The following is a 19,944-nucleotide window of genomic DNA, read 5'->3' as shown; positions in this document are numbered from 1 at the left end:
AACAGCATGTTTGCTGCCCCAACACTATTATGTCTGCAATCTCCTAATGATCAAAACTTGACTCTTTCTATTGCTCATTTACATGCTATTCGTTGGCAACATTATCCAAAGTAATGGCTGTCAGGGTCCCTGATTTACTCCAGTGTTATCTAACACTGTTTCTCCATAGCTGTTTTGATCTGGCCATATTTCCTATGCTAACAAACTACCCCACAAGTTGCAATTTCCTCCCAGTGAAAACTGGGAAAACCAAAATAAAATAAAGAACTGCAGATGCTGGAAATCGGAAACAAAAACAGCAATTGCTGAAGAAGTGCAGCAGGTCCGATGGCAGCTGTAGAGAGAAAGCGGTATTAATGTTTTGAGTCCAATGACCTTTCTTCAGAAACAAAAACAGAAATTGCTGGAGACGTTCAGCAGGTCTGGCAGCATCTGTGGAGAGAAATTAGAGTTAACGCAGATACTGCCAGAGCTGCTGAGACTTTCCAGCAATTTCTGTTTATGTTTCTGATTTACAGCATTCACAGTTCTTTTGACCCTTCTTCAGAAGTGGGGAAACAATGTCACTACCCTTTACCTTCACCACTCACTCTGTTCAGGTTAAATGAGTTCAGTTGCATCCTATTTGGTTCTCAGCTGAGTTTGTAAGCCCATATCTTTTCCATAAAGATCACCTATTGCAACCACTATTACATAGATTGTTTCTTACCCATCTCAGGCCATTTGTTGCTGAAATCATCCACATCCATATCTTTGTCGTCTCCACATTCAATTGTTCAAATGTGCTTCTGGCTAGCCTCCTACTCTCATCTTTTGAAAAACTCAAACCCATGAGGTCATTGATGTCACATTCAGGTCTTTGACCTTGGTCTCCTTGCACTAACTAGACCCAGTGTCTTTGTAATATCTATTTGGGCATCCTGTTTGGATGACGTATGCATCTCCTTTTCTTTGTCCCCTGTACCAGGTCTCAAATTCAATTTTGGAAAATCTGGATATCTGTTTTCTTGCCATCTTTATGTCTAGTCTGAGTCAAACCCACTTTCAAAATTATTTTCAGCACTGCTCCAGACAAAATGCATCTCCCTTCAAGAAATGCAGGTCGGTTTTAAGCAGTGCAGGCTAACCTAAACTGTTGCTAGTCTTCCATAATTTTGTGACCTATCCTCAAGGGTGTGGCTGTTTACCTCTGTGTTTGGTATGGTCATCATGCTGCCATTATTTAAATGAATAGGTAGCAAAACAATTACAAACTGCCTGCATCAGTATCAATGGGCTTAAGTTGACTGTCCTTCACAATTGCTGCCCTTTGGTTATTATTGTGTATCCTGGCCTAACTATATTTTCCCTGAAACTGCAGCTTTAAAATACAACTTTTAAATCATTCAAGTAGACAAGAGAGAGCTGTGAATATTGGTGCACAATACATTATACGTCAAAAACTATTTATCCATTATTGGATAAATAGGTTTAATTGTATCTGAGAAAAGCTGTGTTTGGTCACAGTATGGAAATAAAGCAACACAAATGTTAGAAATGACTTTCTTCTTCTTATATTCATTTTGAGCTGTGAAGTGATCATTTTATTTTTTCCCTGTGACTCATTACCCATACACTCTCCATCCAGGGTTTCCAAATAAATGTAATTTATTGTGTTCATTATACAAGTTCTCAAGTTAGCGACCACTCATTTGCTGAGATGGATAGGCAGAAATTTGCCATATCTACTTAAGAGAATTAAGGCACAATCTGTTTGTAATATAACTTAGACATTCATGATGTTGCTTTATAAAATAACTTGTACAAATTGTGCAAATTGCTATTAATTGTAGAATTGTGGATGTAAGTATATATTTCAAAACTCATGTGTTATCTGTCCTTCCTTGCCTATGGAATGAACATTATTGCCCACAGCTGGGTTTTTACTCAAATAATGATTATTAGTTTATTTCCCTATAATTTTATAACTTAATATTGTTTTACTTATTTTGATGGCATTACAACAGTTTATAGATGGAAATAACTGCAATGCAAGCAGTCATCTCAAAGAATTCTGGCTCAGAGCATAGAAGCTTTTGAAGTAACTCCAAGCAAACTGTTTCTTTTCATAAGTAATTCCCTCCACACATCTATCACCATCTCACCTACCTACAACCCCCCCCCAATTTATTTCTGAACTCCCTTCCCCCTCCCCAGTCTTGATGAAGGGTCCTGACCTGAAACATCACTCTCCTGCTCCTCCGATGCTGTCTGACCTGCTGTGTTTTTCATACTCCACATTTTATGGGCAATAGAGTCAGAGTCATAGAGATGTACAGCATGGAAATGGACCCTTCAGTCCAACTCACCCATGCCGACCATATCCCAACCTAATCTAGTCCCACTTGCCAGCAGTTGGCCCACATCCCTCCAATCCCTTCCTATTAACATACCCACCCAGATGCCTCTTAAATGTTGCAATTATACCAGCTTCCATCACTTCCTCTGGCAGCTCATTCCATACACATACCATCCTCTGTGTGAAACAGTTGCCCCTTAGGTCTCTTTTATATCTTTCCTTTCTCACCCTAAACCTATGCCCTCTAGTTCTGGATTCCCCACCCCAGGGAAAAGACCTTGTCTATTTATCCTATTCATTAAAAATCACACGACACCAGGTTATAGTCAAACAGGTTTAATTGGAAGCACACTAGCTTTCGGAGCGACGCTCCTTCATCAGGTGATTGTGGAGGGCTCAATCGTAACACAGAATTTATACAAAAATTTGCAGTGTGGTGTAACTGAAATTATACATTGAAAAATTGATTGTCTGTTAAGCCTTACATAGAACATAGAACATAGAAGAAAACCACGCAGTACAGGCCCTTTGGCCCTCGATGTTGCACCGATCCAAGCCCACCTAACCTACACTAGCCCACTATCCTCCATATGCCTATCCAATGCCCGTTTAAATGCCCATAAAGAGGGAGAGTCCACCACTGCTACTGGCAGGAGATTCCATGAACTCACGACTCGCTGAGTAAAGAATCTACCCCTAACATCTGTCCTATACCTACCACCCCTTAATTTAAAGCTATGCCCCCTCGTAATAGCTGACTCCATACGTGGAAAAAGGTTCTCATGGTCAACCCTATCTAAACCCCTAATCATCTTGTACACCTCTATCAAGTCACCCCTAAGCCTTCTTTTCTCCAAGTGCCTCAGCCTTTCCTCATACGATATTCCTACCATACCAGGCAACATCCTGGTAAACCTCCTCTGCACCCGTTCCAGTGCCTCCACATCCTTCCTATAGTATGGCGACCAAAACTGCACACAATACTCCAGATGCGGCCGCACCACAGTCTTATACAACTGCAACATGACCTCAGGACTCCGGAACTCAATTCCTCTACCAATAAAAGCCAATACGTCATATGCCTTCTTCACTGCACTATTTATCTGGGTGGCAACTTTCAGAGGTCTGTGTACATGGACACCAAGATCCCTCTGCTCATCCACACTACCAAGTATCCGACCATTAGCCCAGTACCCCATCCTTTTATTACTCTTACCAAAGTGAATCACCTCACACTTACCTACATTGAACTCCATTTGCCACCTTTCTGCCCAGCTCTGCAGCTTATCTATATCCCGCTGTAACCTGACACATCCTTCCTCACTGTCAACAACTCCACCAACTTTCGTATCATCTGCAAACTTGCTCACCCAACCTTCTAGCCCCTATTCCAGGTCATTTATAAAAATGACAAACAGCAATGGTCCCAAAACAGATCCTTGCGGAACACCGCTAGTAACTGCACTCCAAGATGAACCTTTACCATCAACTACTACCCTTTATCTTCTTCCAGCCAGCCAATTCCTAATCCAACCTCCAACTCACCCTCAATGCCATACCTCCGTATTTTTTGCAGTAGCCTACCATGGGGAACCTTATCAAACACCTTACTAAAATCCAAATACACCACATCTACCGCTTTACCCTCATCCACCTCCTTAGTCACCGTCTCAAAGAATTCAATAAGGTTTGTGAGGCATGACCTGCCCTTCACAAAACCATGCTGACTCTCCTTGATCACATTATTCCTCTCCAGATGTTCATAAATCCTATCCCTTATAATTCTCTCTAAGACTTTGCCCACAACAGAAGTGAGACTCCCCAGCCTATAGTTACTAGGGTTATCCCTACTCCCCTTCTTGAACAAGGGAACCATATTTGCTATCCTCCAGTTTTCTGGCACTATTCCTGTAGACAACGAGGACATAAAAATCAAGGCCAATGGCTCTGCAATCTCCTCCCTTGCTTCCCAGAGAATCCTAGGATAAATTAGGCCCAGGGGACTTATCTATTTTCACCCTTTCCAGAATTTCCAACACCTCTTCCCTACATACCTCAAAGCTGTCCATTCTAATTAATTGTGACTCAGTATTCACATCGGCAACAATATCCTGTTCCTGAGTGAATACTGACGAAAAGTATTCATTCAGTGTCTCCCCAATCTCTTCAGCCTCCACACGCAACTTCCCACTACTATCCTTGACTGGACCTATTCCTACCCTAGTCATTCTTTTATTCCTGACATACCTATAGAAAACCTTTGGGTTTTCCCTAATCCTACCAACTAAGGACTTTTCATGTCCCCTCCTTGCTGCTCTTAGCTCTCTCTTCAGATCCTTCCTGGCTACCTTATAACTCTCAATCGCCCCAATTAACCTTCACGCCTCATCTTTACATAGGCTGCCCTCTTCCATTTAACAAGGGATTCCAATTCCTTATTACACCACGGCTCCCTCACACGACCCTTTCCTCCCTGCCTGACAGGTACATACTTATCAAGGACACTCAATAGTTGCTCCTTGAACAAGCTCCATATATCAATTGCGTCCTTGCCTTGAAGCCTACTTTTCCAAGCCACGCATCCTAAGTCGTGCCTCACCACATCATAATTTCCCTGCCCCCAGCTATAACTCTTGCCATACAGTGCACACTTATCCCTCTCCATTACTAGAATCATCTGTTAGAATACAGTGATAGTTTCACTTCTTTCATGTGTAAATCACAAAGCCCTTTTTTTAAAGTTGCATTCTCGGGTTAGCTGTTAACAATGGTGATAGCTAGACAATATGTTGAAGGTGTTAGCCCCCTGTGTTCTCTGTTCTATGACCTGATGTTTAGATTGATTCTAATCTAAAAAGTGAGATAACAGAGTTTTACATAAATTCATGCAGTTTTTGAGCTCAGAGTTCTACATGAATGTATGCAGTTGTTGAGCAAAGTGCAATGTAACTCTGTAAGTACAAATTCACCACACAAAATATATGTGTGCATGTGGGTCTTTGTCTGTCTGTGTGTGTGTGTCTGTCTGGGGTGGGGGTTGTGAGTGTGAGAAAGTGTGTGTATGTGTGTGTGTAGTGAATGCAGAGTGTATTAAGTCTGTGAGGGGGTGCATGTGTGAGTGTGGGAGTGTGTGTGTCTCTAAGGGTGTGTGTGGGTGTCTGTGTGCGCGTCTATGTGTACCTGTGTCTGTGTGTATGTGAGAGAGTGTGTGTGTAGGAATATCTGTGTGTGTGTGTAGTGCAATGGTGATCACCTGTAATGTGACATGAACCCAAGGTCCCGGTTGAGGCCCTCCCTATGGGTACCGAACTTAGCTATCAGCCTCTGCTCGGCCACTTTTCTCTGCTGCCTGTCCCGAAGTCCACCTTGGAGGATGGTCACCCGAAGGTCTGAGGCTGAATGTCCTGGACCACTGAAGTGTTCCCCAACTGGGAGGGAACCCTCCTGTCTGTTGATTGTTGTGCGGTGCCCATTCATCCATTCATCAAGGCTATGACAACGGATTAATGGGCACCGCACAACAATCAACAGACAGGAGGGTTCCCTCCCAGTTGGGGAACACTTCAGTGGTCCAGGACATTCAGCCTCGGACCTTCGGGTGACCATCCTCCAAGGTGGACTTCGGGACAGGCAGCAGAGGAAAGTGACCGAGCAGAGGCTGATAGTTAAGTTCGGTACCCATAGGGAGGGCCTCAACCAGGACCTTGGGTTCATGTCACATTACAGATAATCACCATTGCACTACACACACACACACACACACAGATATTCCTACACACACACACACTCACATACACACAGACACATGTACACACAGACGTGCACACAGACACCCACACACACCCTTAGAGACTCACACACTCCCACACTCACACATGCCCCCCCTCACAGACTTAAGACACTCTGCACTCATTGCACACACACTTTCTCACACTCACAACCCCCACCCCAGATAGACACACACACAGACAAAGACCCACATGCACACATATATTTTGTGTGGTGAATTTGTACTTGCAGAGTTACATTGCACTTTGCTCAAAAACTGCATACATTCATATAGAACTCTGAGCTCAAAAACTTCATGAATTTATGTAAAACTCTGTTATCTCACTTTTTAGATTAGAATCAATCTAAACATCAGGTCATAGACAGAGAACACAGGGGGCTAACACCTTCAACATATTGTCTAGCTATCACCATTGTTAACAGCTAACCCAAGAATGCAACTTTAAAAAAAAGGGTTTTGTGATTTACACATGAAAGAAGTGAAACTATCACTGTATTCTAACAGATGAAAGGCTTAACAGACAATCAATTTTTCAACGTATAATTTCAGTTACATCACACTGCAAATTTTTGCTATAAATTCTGTGTTACGATCGAGCCCTCCACAATCACCTGATGAAGGAGTGTCGCTCTGAAAGCTAGTGCTTCCAGTTAAACCTGTTGCACTATAACCTGGTGTTGTGTGATTTTTAACTTTGTACACTCCAGTCCAACACCGACATCTCCAAATCATATCCTATTCGTGCCTTCATAATTTTATAAACTCTATAAGGTCATCCCTCAGCCTCTGACACTACAAGGAAAACGGCCCCAGCCTATTCAGCCTTTTCCTATAGCTCAAATCCTCCAATCATGGCAACATCCTTGTAAATGTTTTCTGAACCCTTTCAAGTTTCACGACATCCTTCCGATAAGAATTGCACACAGTATTCCAAAAGTGGTCTAACCAATGTCCTGTGCAACCACAATGTGATCTCCCAACTCCTGTACTCAATACTCTGACCAATAAAGGAAAGCATACCAAACGCCTTCTTCACTATCCTATCTACCCGCGACTCTCCTTTAAAAGAGCTATGAACCTGCACTCCAGACTCTCTTTGTTCAGCAACACTCCCTACGACTTTACCCATTAAGTGTATAAGTCCTGCTCTGATTTACTTTCCCAAAATGCAGCACCTCACATTTATCTAAATTAAACTCCATCTGCCACTCCTCAGCCCATTGGCCCATCTGATCAAGATCCCGTTGATGGTTTCTGCTACATCTGAATATTTATATGCAATAAATTGTCACAGGCAAGAGAACAAATGAACTTGAATCTATACGACACTTTTCACATTGTCCATTAGTTTGGCCCAAAGTATCTCGCAGCCTATGACCTGCAGTTACATGTTTGCACAATAGAAGCAGCATATGAGATGAATGTGAGTTCTTTCTTTAATAACACTGGGTAAGGAAAAAAGGTTGGTCAGTGGTACAAATCCCCACTCTTTTTAAATATTACTATGCAATCTTTTACATCTTCCTAAATAACATAATTGGGTTTTAATTTAGTGTATACAGTAAACAGCAGGATCCTTAGGAGCATTAAGAAACAGACAGATCTTGGTGTGCAAGTTCGTAGCTCCCTGAAAATGGTAACACAAGTGGATAAGGTGGTAAAGGCTGGGTGCAAACGTTTGCCTTCAGTGGTTGGGGCATTGAGTATTAACGATATGTTGGAGCTGTATAAAACGTTACTTAGGTCATATTTGGAGTATTGCATACAGTTGTGGTCACTGCACTATAGGAAGGGTGCAGAGGCATTGGAGAGGGTGCAAAGTGGTTTACCAGGACTGGAGTGTATTAATTATAAGGATAATTATAAGTTAAATGGATTAGATTAGATTACATTACAGTGTGGAAACAGGCCCTTCGGCCCAACAAGTCCACACCGACCCGCCGAAGTGCAACCCACCCATACCCCTACATTTACCCCTTACCTAACACTACGGGCAATTTAGCATGGCCAATTTACCTGACCCTGCACATCTTTTGGACTGTGGGAGGAAACCGGAGCACCCGGAGGAAACCCACGCAGACACGGGGAGAACGTGCAAACTCCACACAGTCAGTCGCCTGAGGCGGGAATTGAACCCGGGTCTCAGGCGCTGTGAGGCAGCAGTGCTAACCACTGTGCCACCGTGCCGCCCAACTTATGGCACGGTGGCCATAAGTTGAACAAATTGGAATTGTTTTAATTAGAGTGTTGGAGACTGAGAGGCAACCTCATGAAAGTACATAAAATTACGAGAGGCATGAGTCTGAGTCTTTTCCCCAGGGTGGAAATGTCAAATAGTAGGGGTATAAGTTTAAGGTCAGAAGGGGAAATTCCTGAAGAAGGGCTTATGCCCGAAACATCGATTCTCCTGTTCCCTGGATGCTGCCTGACCTGCTGCGTTATTCCAACAACACATTTTCAGCTCTGATGTCCAGCATCTGCAGACCTCACTTTCTCCTCAAAATTTTAAAGGAGATGTGTGAGGCAGTTTCTTCCACAGAGGGTGATAGGTACCTGGAATGTACTGCTGGGGGAGGTGGAGAAGCAGATACAATAGCAATATTTAAGAGGCATTTAGACGGACACATGAACAGGCAGGGATTAGAGGGATATGTGCAATGTGCTGGCAGATGGGATTAGTATAGAATAACATAATGGTCAGCACAGACATGGTAGGCTGAACGGTCCAATTCCTGTGTTGTACTGTTCTATGTTCTATGATAAACAATCTTCGAAATCATTTGTTTAAAATATTTTCGGGATCATCCGTTTGATCAGCGCACCATCCATTATCTTAAACATCAATTCCATTCACCACAAGCACTCTGTAGCAGTAGTGTTTACCATTTATAACATGCAATGCAGTAATCTCCTTTGAAGGCACCATTAAAACTGGCAAACTGAGCTACCATGCAGGGCAAGATCACCAGCGGCATGAGAACTCCCCAGCCTGCAAACTTCTCTCCAAGCCAAACACCGTCCTGACTTGGAACCATACAGCTGTACTTTTATTTTAATTCAGGCAAAATCCTAGAATTCCTACTCTAAATCCTATATCTATACCAAATGGACTCTCGAGATTCATGAGGTGACTGACCACTACCTGGGGTCAAGAGTAATTTAGGATGGGTAATAAATGCAGGTCTTGCCAGCAACATGCACTCACCAAGAACCGACTGAAAAAAGCATCCTTGCTTGGGCATTACCATCTCTCAGAATAGGCTGTATGCTGATGAGGTACCCTCCTGCTGTCACTGCTACAAGCCATTGTTGGGCATGATCCTGAGTGGGGTATTGAGATCATAGGGCAGAATTTTCTCCCTACTTGATAGAGACTGATGAGCTGGAAGAGGAGGTGCAGTGTTCTGAGGAGGAAGATGAGGACATTGAGAAGGGCAAATGTCATCTGGAATATGAGAAAGTGCAATAGCATTCAGTGCTATGAGCCAGACAGAGTTTAATTGACACCTGATTCCTGTAGATGAGATCATTCATTACTTGTAAAAATATTGGCAGGCATTTTGCAAGCAGATCATTTCTATTCCTGAAGACAAATGCAGCCTCTGCTTATTTCATTTCTGTTTGATTTTGGTCTTGGTGAATAAAGAGGAATGTTTTGAAAGCTTCCCCGTATGTGATGTTCCCACATTCAGCAATGTGCGATTCACCATACCCCAATCTTATCTTGCCCCTCACCTTAACTACACCTCACCCAAGACCACTACATCTCTCAGACTTTGAACCAGCCCCCAACACCCAAACCAGACATCTATGTCCCAGCCAACACCCCACCAGATTCAATCCGATCATCTCTCCTTCCTTCACATGCCAAATCCCAAATCCTTTTCCTTTTGAATCGAGATTTGCTTGTATTTCAATCAACATGCCTTTACTGCTCATATTGTGGGGGAGACTGTAGGGGAGACTGTAGGGGATAGAAGATATCTTTTGCAAATGCTTTGCAGAACATCTCCATTCATTCCACAGTTGTATTCTTGAGCATTTGGTTACCTGCGATTTTAGTTCTTTCCTCCACTTCAGTCTGATCTTCCTGTCCTTGGCTGCTGCAATGTTACAATGATGTTCAATTCAAATTCCAGAAAAAGCACTGCATCTTTCAATGATGCTTTTTCCAGTCTTATCAGTTCACTGTCTGTCCACTTATTTTAGATGGCAGCTATTGGTATGAATTCTGCTTTTCTCATTTACACCTTTTTAATTACACCACTTTTGTTTATTTTAACTTGTCTTTTTACTGTATCTTTTTCCTTGCACTATCATTCCTTTTGTCAATTAGCCTTGCCTGCCTTCCATCCTTTTACAGGAATTCCCTTTCTTCATTCCTCTTCCTCCACCTATTTCTCTGTCTTGCTTAAAAAGCCTCTCATCTCAAGGACTCACAGTTCTGATAAAAGGTTATTGACCTGATACATTAACTCTGTTTCTGACTCCTCAGATGCTGTTGACCTGCTGAGCATTTCCAGCATTTTCTGAGGTTTTTCCAGACCTCCAGTGTTCACTGTATTTTTCTCTTCCCAACTGTAGCAGTTAGCATCTATTCAATCTGTCAGTTGTTTTGTCTGCTAGCAGGAATGTGACATGTAAATAAAATGGGTTCTCCCTGCATTACATTCACCAAATTTTTCAATGATATTTTTAGAGAAAATATATCTGATCTAATATTATTGAAAAGACTGGTTTGCAGCAGCCATGCAATTGGATTCTTTAATGCAATGTTTCCTGATTACTCTAATAAAACGTGCTTTATTGATATTGTGTCCCACATAGACCAAATGAATGATGATGTACATTTTTCTTTGGCAGGGTATGGCCATGCTGCTCCCAGCACTGATGGAGGGAAAATTTTCTGTATGTTTTATGCTCTGCTTGGGATCCCACTCACCCTGGTCATGTTTCAAAGCATGGGAGAGCGAATCAATACATTTGTCAAGTACCTCTTACATAGAATCAAGAAGTGCCTGAGGATGAAACGAACAGAAGTCTCCATGGCAAACATGGTCATCATTGGCTTTTTCTCCTGCATTAGCACCCTGTGTATTGGGGCTGCCGCATTCTCATATTATGAGGATTGGACATTTTTCCATGCTTATTACTATTGCTTCATCACACTCACTACCATCGGTTTTGGGGATTATGTGGCTCTACAGAAGCACGATGCTCTTCAAAAGAACCCTCACTATGTGGCGTTTAGCTTTGTCTACATTTTGACAGGCCTCACAGTAATTGGAGCATTCCTCAACCTGGTAGTTCTGAGGTTCATGACGATGAATGCAGAAGATGAAAAACGAGATGCAGAGCAGAAAGCCTTGCTAATAAGAAATGGACAAAGTACCATCCGTACAACAGAAACTTCTGGCAACTTCCGCAACATGTATGCAGAGGTTCTTCATTTTCACTCCATGTGTTCATGTCTCTGGTATAAGAGTCGTGAAAAGTTGCATTATTCAATTCCTATGATCATCCCCAGAGATATATCCACATCCAACACTTGCATTGAACAGAGTGATGCATCTCCCAATAGGCTTCCTGAAAATTTTTCAAATGGTTGTGTGTGTAATTTGCACAGATCTACGATTAGCTCCGTGTCTACAGGACTGCACAGCTTGTCTGCTGTCAGAGGGCTAATGAAAAGAAGAAGTTCTGTGTAATAAGGATTCATTCAGAAATTAATGGACGTTGTGTATAAAATTAACAGTGTCTAGAAGTTAGGAAGTCGATCGATCCACATCCATTTTGTTTCATATCTCACCTGGTGAAAATCACTAGATGTTTATTCAAAAAAAAAGTGGCATGAAAACATATCAGTTATGGCGTTTGCTTTGAGATTAAAACTCATAAGTTTGACAAAAAAAACTGCAAACAAGCTGTATAATGTGCAAACACAGGATGGAAACTTTGTTTTAAAAGAACACCTGTCTCTGGAAATGGACCTAGAAAACTGCACCTTGTCCTAATTAAATACCACCTGGGATAAAGATTTGACACTGAGTCAACTGTATTTATTAAATACCCTGATTCAATGAATCACCCATAGTAAACAGGTTTAAAGGTCTCAAATTGCTTGTAATGTTATTTAATGGTAATACTGCTCACAGAAAATGAGTAGTGTTGTTATGCAGTTCAGGATATTCAAATCTGTCAAAGCCAAAGCTGGTGTCAAAATATTTACTTTTAATACCAGAGAGTGGGAACTTGGAATAAATCCTGGAAATCAAGAAGTGGCAGGAGTCAGGAACTTAAGGCAAAAGTCAGTGTGAGAGTAACTGATTTGAAACAGAGTTAATTCCTAATATCTCAGAAAATCTGACCATTTAGCATATGTTTTCCCAATTAACTCCTAATATGGCAGAGTGCGCTATGCATTTTACAAGATCCATTTTAACTCCCAATATGAAATGCACCAGCATTTTGCGCATCATTTGCTGTACCTCATAAAGAGCAATATGGCACTAACCAGCAGAGAGGCCCACATACTTGGGCTGCAGTAACACCTCCACTGATCCAATTTTCAACCAGGATTCAGCAGCCACTCTGCGCAGTCCAGCCTCTCCATTGAGAGGGCAGAGACATCGTGTCAAGACTTTAAGATGAAAAATGGTCACTGAAAAGAGATAATGACAACCTGTTTCATACATCAAGTAGCCAAAACGTTCATGAAAGAAAGAGGGAAAAGAGTGAGGAAAAAAGAATTGAAACTATCAAAGTGCTGGAATAGCTGATAGGAATAGTAATTCAGTGAATAATGTTTTTTATGTTTTTACAATGTGCTACACGTTCAATGCACAATATTGAGCAGGTGAATTTAGGAAGCAAGGTGATATAATCAACAGCATTTTGCAAATTTCCTCATATAACAAAGGTTGAGCTTAGTAAATTGCCATTAGATTGTATTAACCATTTAAATTATTAGATGAAATAATAACTCATTGCTGACTGGTTCAGTCCAACTCCAATCAAAATGACTTCTCTTTTTTTTCCTGAACATGATTGAATGCTTCCCCAGTTTGTCAAGAATACCACTTTCCTTAGTTTTTCTGCCCAATAATTTTCCACTACAGATTAGATTAACTTGTTTGATTATTCATCCTTGTTACACAATGGGGGACTAATATTTCAATACCCATGGTGCTCATTTCTGAATACTTGTTGCCAATATAATTTGTAAATACAGTCATTATAATATTGTAACAGTTGATATTCACAGGGTCAAATAATATTGCAATCTGAAGATATATATATATATTTTATATATATATATACGTAGTCCCTATGTGCTGTTGCTCAGTAGGGATAAAATAAGACTTTGAAAACTAAAAGCAGAAATTTCTGGAAATACTCAGATGTTCAAAAGAGAAAAGACTGATTAATGTTGTTTCCAGTGCATTTTAGAGATGGATAGATCTGCCATATATTACCAGCATTTTCTCATTTTATATCAGTTTTCATCTTTTTTTCATTACTGAAACTTTGGAATATTGAGATAAAGGTATTTGTGAAATTGCACCATGCCATCTTACCTGATCTTTGGCAGTTGATGCCTCATGTATGTTGCTACATGTCTTAAAATATTAAGGGTCATTTCCCAACCTCACGCTGCTGACAGAACATCTGAACTTCATAAACCAAGAAGCTCCCTGCAGCACAGACACTGCAAAAGAAAAGCTTCATTTAGTTCAACTATTTTTGGTCATGTAAACATGACTAACTCACTGGGGGCATACACTGCTTTCTGAAAGTTAATAATGGCATATAATTGGCCTGGAAATTGGAATATATGGTTGCAAAATGTTGAGGAAGAGTGAAGAATTTCTGGTTGATAATTTTCTTACTTCATTATTTTTTCCCATTTGGTAACAGTTAGAGTTATAATCTAACCATAGGAATGACTTCAATGTCAAAGGCTGGTAATAGTTAACTTTAAAATGCAAACTTAATAATTAAAAAATTACCTATTTTAATTTTAAGATGCAGTAATTTATGCTAACAGAATCATGACCTCCAAATGATACAGATTTTTTTATTCTATGTTTGTTATTCTATACTATCTATAAAGATTTCTAATATCAATGGAGTTCACCTAAACTTTGTACAATAGTGTAAAGTAGGTGGTCATGAGCTGGTAGACTATTTTAACTTTAATTTGCAGAAACTAAAGTTAGAGAGATGTAAAATGGCCTGCCGACTCACTGTTATCCCATTGTACATGATCATTCAAGGTTGAGTTCTACCACAATGCCTCTAAAAATAGATGATAATGCATTGAGACCCTGTCAGTGTTAGTCAGTGCTAATTTCCCTTTTAGTTGACTTGATTTATTGTTAGGCGGCATTTAGGTTATTTGGTAGTTATTTGTGTGGTCAATATGTTTATTTGCATGAAAAGTCCAGAAATTGCATGTTAAATGAGATCATTTAGGTATTTTTGTAATTTTGGAACTCTGGCCCGCCTTTTCCTATCACATACAGATTGTAATGTATTTGTGCATTTCCAGCATTTTTTAAACTTATTTCTTTGCATAAATCTAAAAATGTTCTACAAATATCAAGAAATTAAACAACTACTTTGCAAATTGAAACAAGCGCACTAATATTTAGTAATAAACAAGTCATTTAGTATTAATAAACTTAATGTTTCATCAGGTTTAACATACACATTAAAAAAAAAGAGAAAACAATACACTGGCCTTCTCAGTGTGGCATTTGCAGATGGTTGCAATAGTAAATGGCTAGACTTTTAAAAATGGCACATCTTTGTGGATTTGGGGATTGTTTCATGGAGTTTGTAGGAGCAGGGTGGGACATGGGGGAGAGCAGGGTTAGAATCAGAAGAGAAGGCAAGGTTGGTGTGTCTGTTGTCTTCCCACTGACAGGGCATTTACTAACAGTAAGGAAGGTGAAGGCTGGCCTTCTCGACCAGAGGTAAACTGTGTCACTTGTGCAGCCAATGCCTTTGCCTGCATTCCACCAATGACAAGTGGGTCCCCCACCACATTGGGAGACTGCATGGCGAAATCTGGCAGCTTTCCCCAAGGCTTGATGAGGATAGAGCCTCTCAGTTGTGGTGGTTCTGCTAGAACCCCCAATTGTCCGGCAGCTCTTAAAGGCAGGGTTTCACCTCTTAAAATGACAGAAGCCCTGATGCCAGCTAATTTGCTATTAGATGGACAGAAAATACAGTTGGCATCCGAGGAGCAGGAAAATCGACATTTCAGGCAAAAGCCCTTCATCGGGTGTTTTTCCAGCACCACTCTAATCTTGACTCTAATCTCCAGCATCTGCAGTACCCACTTCTGCCCAGAAAATACAGTTGGCCTTCCCCATACGGCCAAGTCAAGGTTGTACCTGGCTTTTCATCCCACTGTCAAGGCCAATGCTGTCCTGACTTTGTCCAATCTTGGAATGAATACATAAAGCCCACCTAAATATCATTGGTACTGCTTCATACTTATAGATGAATGCTGGCACAAACGTGCACACAATGGTGTTGTACATGCCAAATATTTTGGAAAACTGCTTTCATGCCCTGAGGTCAAAATCAAAACCAATATTCTCTCCAATCCAAGCTTTATTTGTACACTTGCCTCATCAAGAAAATGCAAAGTCTTACTCTTCCTACCACAAAAATGTGGATTTAAATATTCTTGAGGCATTCCCAAGTTACAGTGTATGATTTTGTCTCAGTGGCAGATTATAAAAGCATTTATGTTTTTATGATTTCTTAACTTTCTGTCTCTGGTACTCACTGGGACTTGCAGTGTTGCATACCTATTTTCTAGATTTTGAGGACCAACTCAATGGTAGAATCAATACGTCACAATGCCCTGTTTCACAAATATAAATCAGGAGGAACAGTATTTTGTACATATGCATGTAAACTAAAAGCCAGACATTGAATGCATTGTATAAGTAAGATATCCTTTGTTGATTTGAAGTTTTTAGCTGCATGAGCAGTGATTGACCTAAACGTATTTGGGATCACAGTCATGTACATCCTGCATCCTTAAACAGGTCTTGTTCTTAATCTCTTGAATTTAAATCAGAAAAAATAGTTTTCATCTGACAGTCTGCCGCTTGCACTGAATTGCAACTGTTGTTGCATGACTTATCTTGCAAAGTCAAATTATAAGTATCTTATTCTGTGGGATTGCATTTCTTTTTTGGTGCATTTCTTTAATGCATTTCTTGTAGCAGGGTTTTCAGATCCACTAAACATTTATTAAAACTGTGAATCAGTTGGAACATGTACCTGCTTTATGGCCAGGGAACAAAAAAAATGTTCCAAGTTAGGGCAGCACGGTGGCTCAGTGGTTAGCATTGATGCCTCACAGCTCCAGGGACTTGGATTTGATTCCAGCCTTGGGTGACTGTCTGTGTGGAGTTTGCATATTCTCCCTGTGTCTACATGGGCTTCCTCCCACAATCCAAAGATGTGCAGGTTAGGTGAATTGATCATGCTAAATTGCCTATAGTTTTCAGGGATGTGTAGGTTAGGTGCATTAGTCAGGGGTAAATATAGAGTAATGGGTTTGGGTGGGAGAATCTTCGGAGGGTCGTTGTGGACTTGTTGGCTGAAAGGCCTGTTTCCACACTGAAGGGATTCTAAGTCCAGAATATTTTGGTACATTATGCTCTCGAAAGTCAAATAATCAAGGTATGAGAACGCATGTATTTTTCATCTTTCAAAATTGCTATAAATTGCACATTTCATCAATTTTCATTTCATGTTTAATGCTTATGAATAGTTATCATAAAGTACAGGTAGAAAACCAGTGCTGTCTGAGGACATTGCACGTGGATTATTACTTTCCTGTGTTAGGTGTTATGTTATGTAATCTTCACCAAAGCATTCCTTTCTTTAATGCTGAAAAAATCTTTCCTCATATAACCATATATGGCACCTTGTACACCACACTCAGTGCAAGATTAAGAAATAAACCATCTTGCAGCTGTCTGGGAACAACACTTGCAGTCTTGTCACCGAAGGCCTCAACTGTCTTGAATAGGGACAATTTGTTACAAATACATACACTACATTCCAAGTAAACTGTTAGGCACATACTGTAAATTTCTGGTGTACATAAAATGAAAATTTTAAATGATTCAAGTTTACACTTGAATAATGCACTCATAATATGTTAATTTTAAAATCTAATTACAAATCAAGTGATCATCAGTGTAGTTTTCTATCTACTGTGTCTATTTATTTGTGTTTGTTTGGTTTAAGAAAATGATCATTTTATTTACTTAATTGTTTACATCAAATTTAAACAACTAAAACATATGTTAAACATTAAGTTTTCGATTGTGCTGAGCTGAAAAGATTTATAATATGTTTGAAAAGTCAGAAAATGTAAGACTAAGAATTTAAGAGAAAATGGCAAAGTTTAGTTTCAAATGTAAATATATGAATTTATAAACTGGTGTTGATTAAAAAAAAATGAACAGTTAAAGCTGCAGGGAACATAGTGTATTTTTGAGAAAAAATAAAGCAATTATAGAATCCAGGTTCACAATATATGACTAGGGCAGCAGACATGAGAAATGGTGCAAAGTGTTTTTTCTAGAAGTTAATCATTTAAAGACATTAAATATCTGCCTGATCTTTGAAAATTGACTTATTCAGAATCAATTACATCTAACTATCTCTCCAATTGCCTTTTCTACAAGTTATACAGTACATGCACACATATGTTTCTTTTACACATTTATAATTTTCCAGCCTTAGAGTTTGGTATCCTTGAATTATCTTACTTTTATCAGGAAACCAAGGTTGATAATAGTAAAAGAGAAGGCAAGGTATATTCATCAGTAGTGATAATGTTGAGTTTTAAGACTCTGAATATTAGGTTAGGGATCAGTGAGCTAAGATTGCTGAAGTGTGATGCAGAATAACATCAACAATGTGGGTTCAATCCCCCTTTTGGCTGACATGGTTCTGGGGGATCTGCACCTTTACCTTACTGTGTTGTGATATCATGGCATAAGCCAAGTGTAGCAAATCTCAGACAACAAAGATACTACATCAAGAGGAAAAGAATATATGAACAGAAAGAATAGAAGGGAGGAAGGGGGAACTGAGTTTGGGGAAGAATAGTGCCTCTTTACAAGTAAGTGTTCAATATCTGCTAAAAATAAAGTTATTGCTGTTTAACTGGTTCATCACAATTTTAATGTAAATAATATATCTACTGGCTGATCTTTTGGCAGTCTTTGAAGTCCTTAAAGTTAACAGCATGTGCAGATAAAGTAACATTTGTATTTTCAGAGATTTATTTAAGAGTTGCCAATGCAGAATCCTTAGTACTGACAGCACAAATCTGGGTCCACATCATCCATGAGATTATTTTCATGACCTAAATTTACGATTTGCGCTGCCAGTGACTGAAGCTCCTCACTGTCGCCCCCTTAAAGTGAATGCCAGAACAGTCATGTGTAACAGGTAGCCTTGTGACCATTTCACCACTTTCTCTTGTACCTCTGTAGTCAAATATTGGCTCACCTTTGATTAATGTCAAGGTACCTCACAACTATTAAAAGAGCATGCTGATTAGCAGCATGTCTTGTAATGTATATTCAAATTGAGTTATACATCATCTTGTACAGTGAACTCGTTACTGAATAGTTGAATATAAATATAGGAACTCACAAATGTCAAATTATCAGTGCATCACTGTGAGTTGCTTCTGCATATTTAAAGCATTAATTCATGCTAAAGGAGCTACAGTTGGTGAACAGTTTGCATGAATTTTGCATGAAAGGTCTTTTAAACTTGTGTACTGTTTCGAAAAATGCCCTAAAGCATGATTGATTGAAAACGTGTGTAATGAGGCACAATAAACCACACCTGTCATTTTGAATGCAAGTGTATTTCTCTTTCTAACTGGGTGTGGGGTCATCTAAATTACAATAGCAATAATGAACAGCAAGTGGTAAAATAATTAATGACATATATGACAACACTTCTTGAAGTACAGCAAGGCTCAGGGCTGTGGGCATGGAAGACATCAGTGGGCTTAATGTTGGGATACCCCAGAAAAGTGTTAGCATAAATGAATGAGATGACTGATCATCTTTTGTGCTGTAATATGTTCTGGTTGTATAGAAGTGTACAGTGCTCATGTTCGTTGTTGTTTACTGAGCTTTTGCAATCCAGTGCTCATACCTTCTAATAATGGCAATCTGTTTTCTGACAGTATTTGTTATTATGAAGCATATTTCGATGATGTACTGGGAAAATTAAACATGTTTAGTATTGTCTCCCTTTATGTTGTACATAACATTGCAGATCATGCTAGAGTGTCTAACCTTGTGTGTGCTGTTTCTGAATATATCCAAGATGGTTTGTGCTATACATTGTTGTAAATAAAATTCTTAGTTTAATAAAAATAATTTGCTCAACAGTTTTCAAATGACTCCTTTCATGAATTGAATTTCTCCTATTATTAATTCTACATCACAGAAACTTGGACGCATCTAAACAATAACTGGGCAACAACAGCCACAGAGAATGCTGAAGAAATACAGCAGGGCTGACAGAATGTGTGGAGAGAAAAATAGAGTTAATGTTTCAAGTCCAGTATGTTTCTTCTTCAGAACCGAAAAGGACTGTAAAATAGTTTCTTTTATACTTTTGACAGAGGCAGACGGATGAAAAGAACAGATGGTTCAGAGATTCGATGCAAAAGTCAAAAGTGTTGTTAATGGCAGTGTAGACAAAAAGGAGATGTAAAATAGATGAAAATCAAGGTGTGAAAGGG

The 19,944-nt window shown here is 39.8% G+C and overlaps 1 protein-coding gene across 1 annotated transcript in view; it reads left to right on the top strand.

The window, feature by feature from the left end:
- The window catches only part of LOC122546471 (potassium channel subfamily K member 3), a 94,739-nt gene extending 75,155 nt beyond the window's left edge, over window positions 1–19,584 (top strand). Inside the window, exon 2 of the mRNA XM_043685176.2 lies at window positions 10,992–19,584. Coding sequence (XP_043541111.1) covers window positions 10,992–11,836 — 845 coding nt within the window. The 3' untranslated portion in view covers window positions 11,837–19,584. The remainder of the gene's footprint in view (window positions 1–10,991) is intronic.
- Window positions 19,585–19,944: the final 360 nt, after the last annotated feature.

The sequence above is a fragment of the Chiloscyllium plagiosum genome, unplaced genomic scaffold, assembly GCF_037043375.1.
Source record: "Chiloscyllium plagiosum isolate Xiang-an unplaced genomic scaffold, Cpla_swu_hap1 HiC_scaffold_3, whole genome shotgun sequence".
Taxonomy (NCBI): Eukaryota; Metazoa; Chordata; class Chondrichthyes; order Orectolobiformes; family Hemiscylliidae; genus Chiloscyllium; species Chiloscyllium plagiosum.
This window is presented reverse-complemented; position numbering and strand designations above follow the sequence as displayed.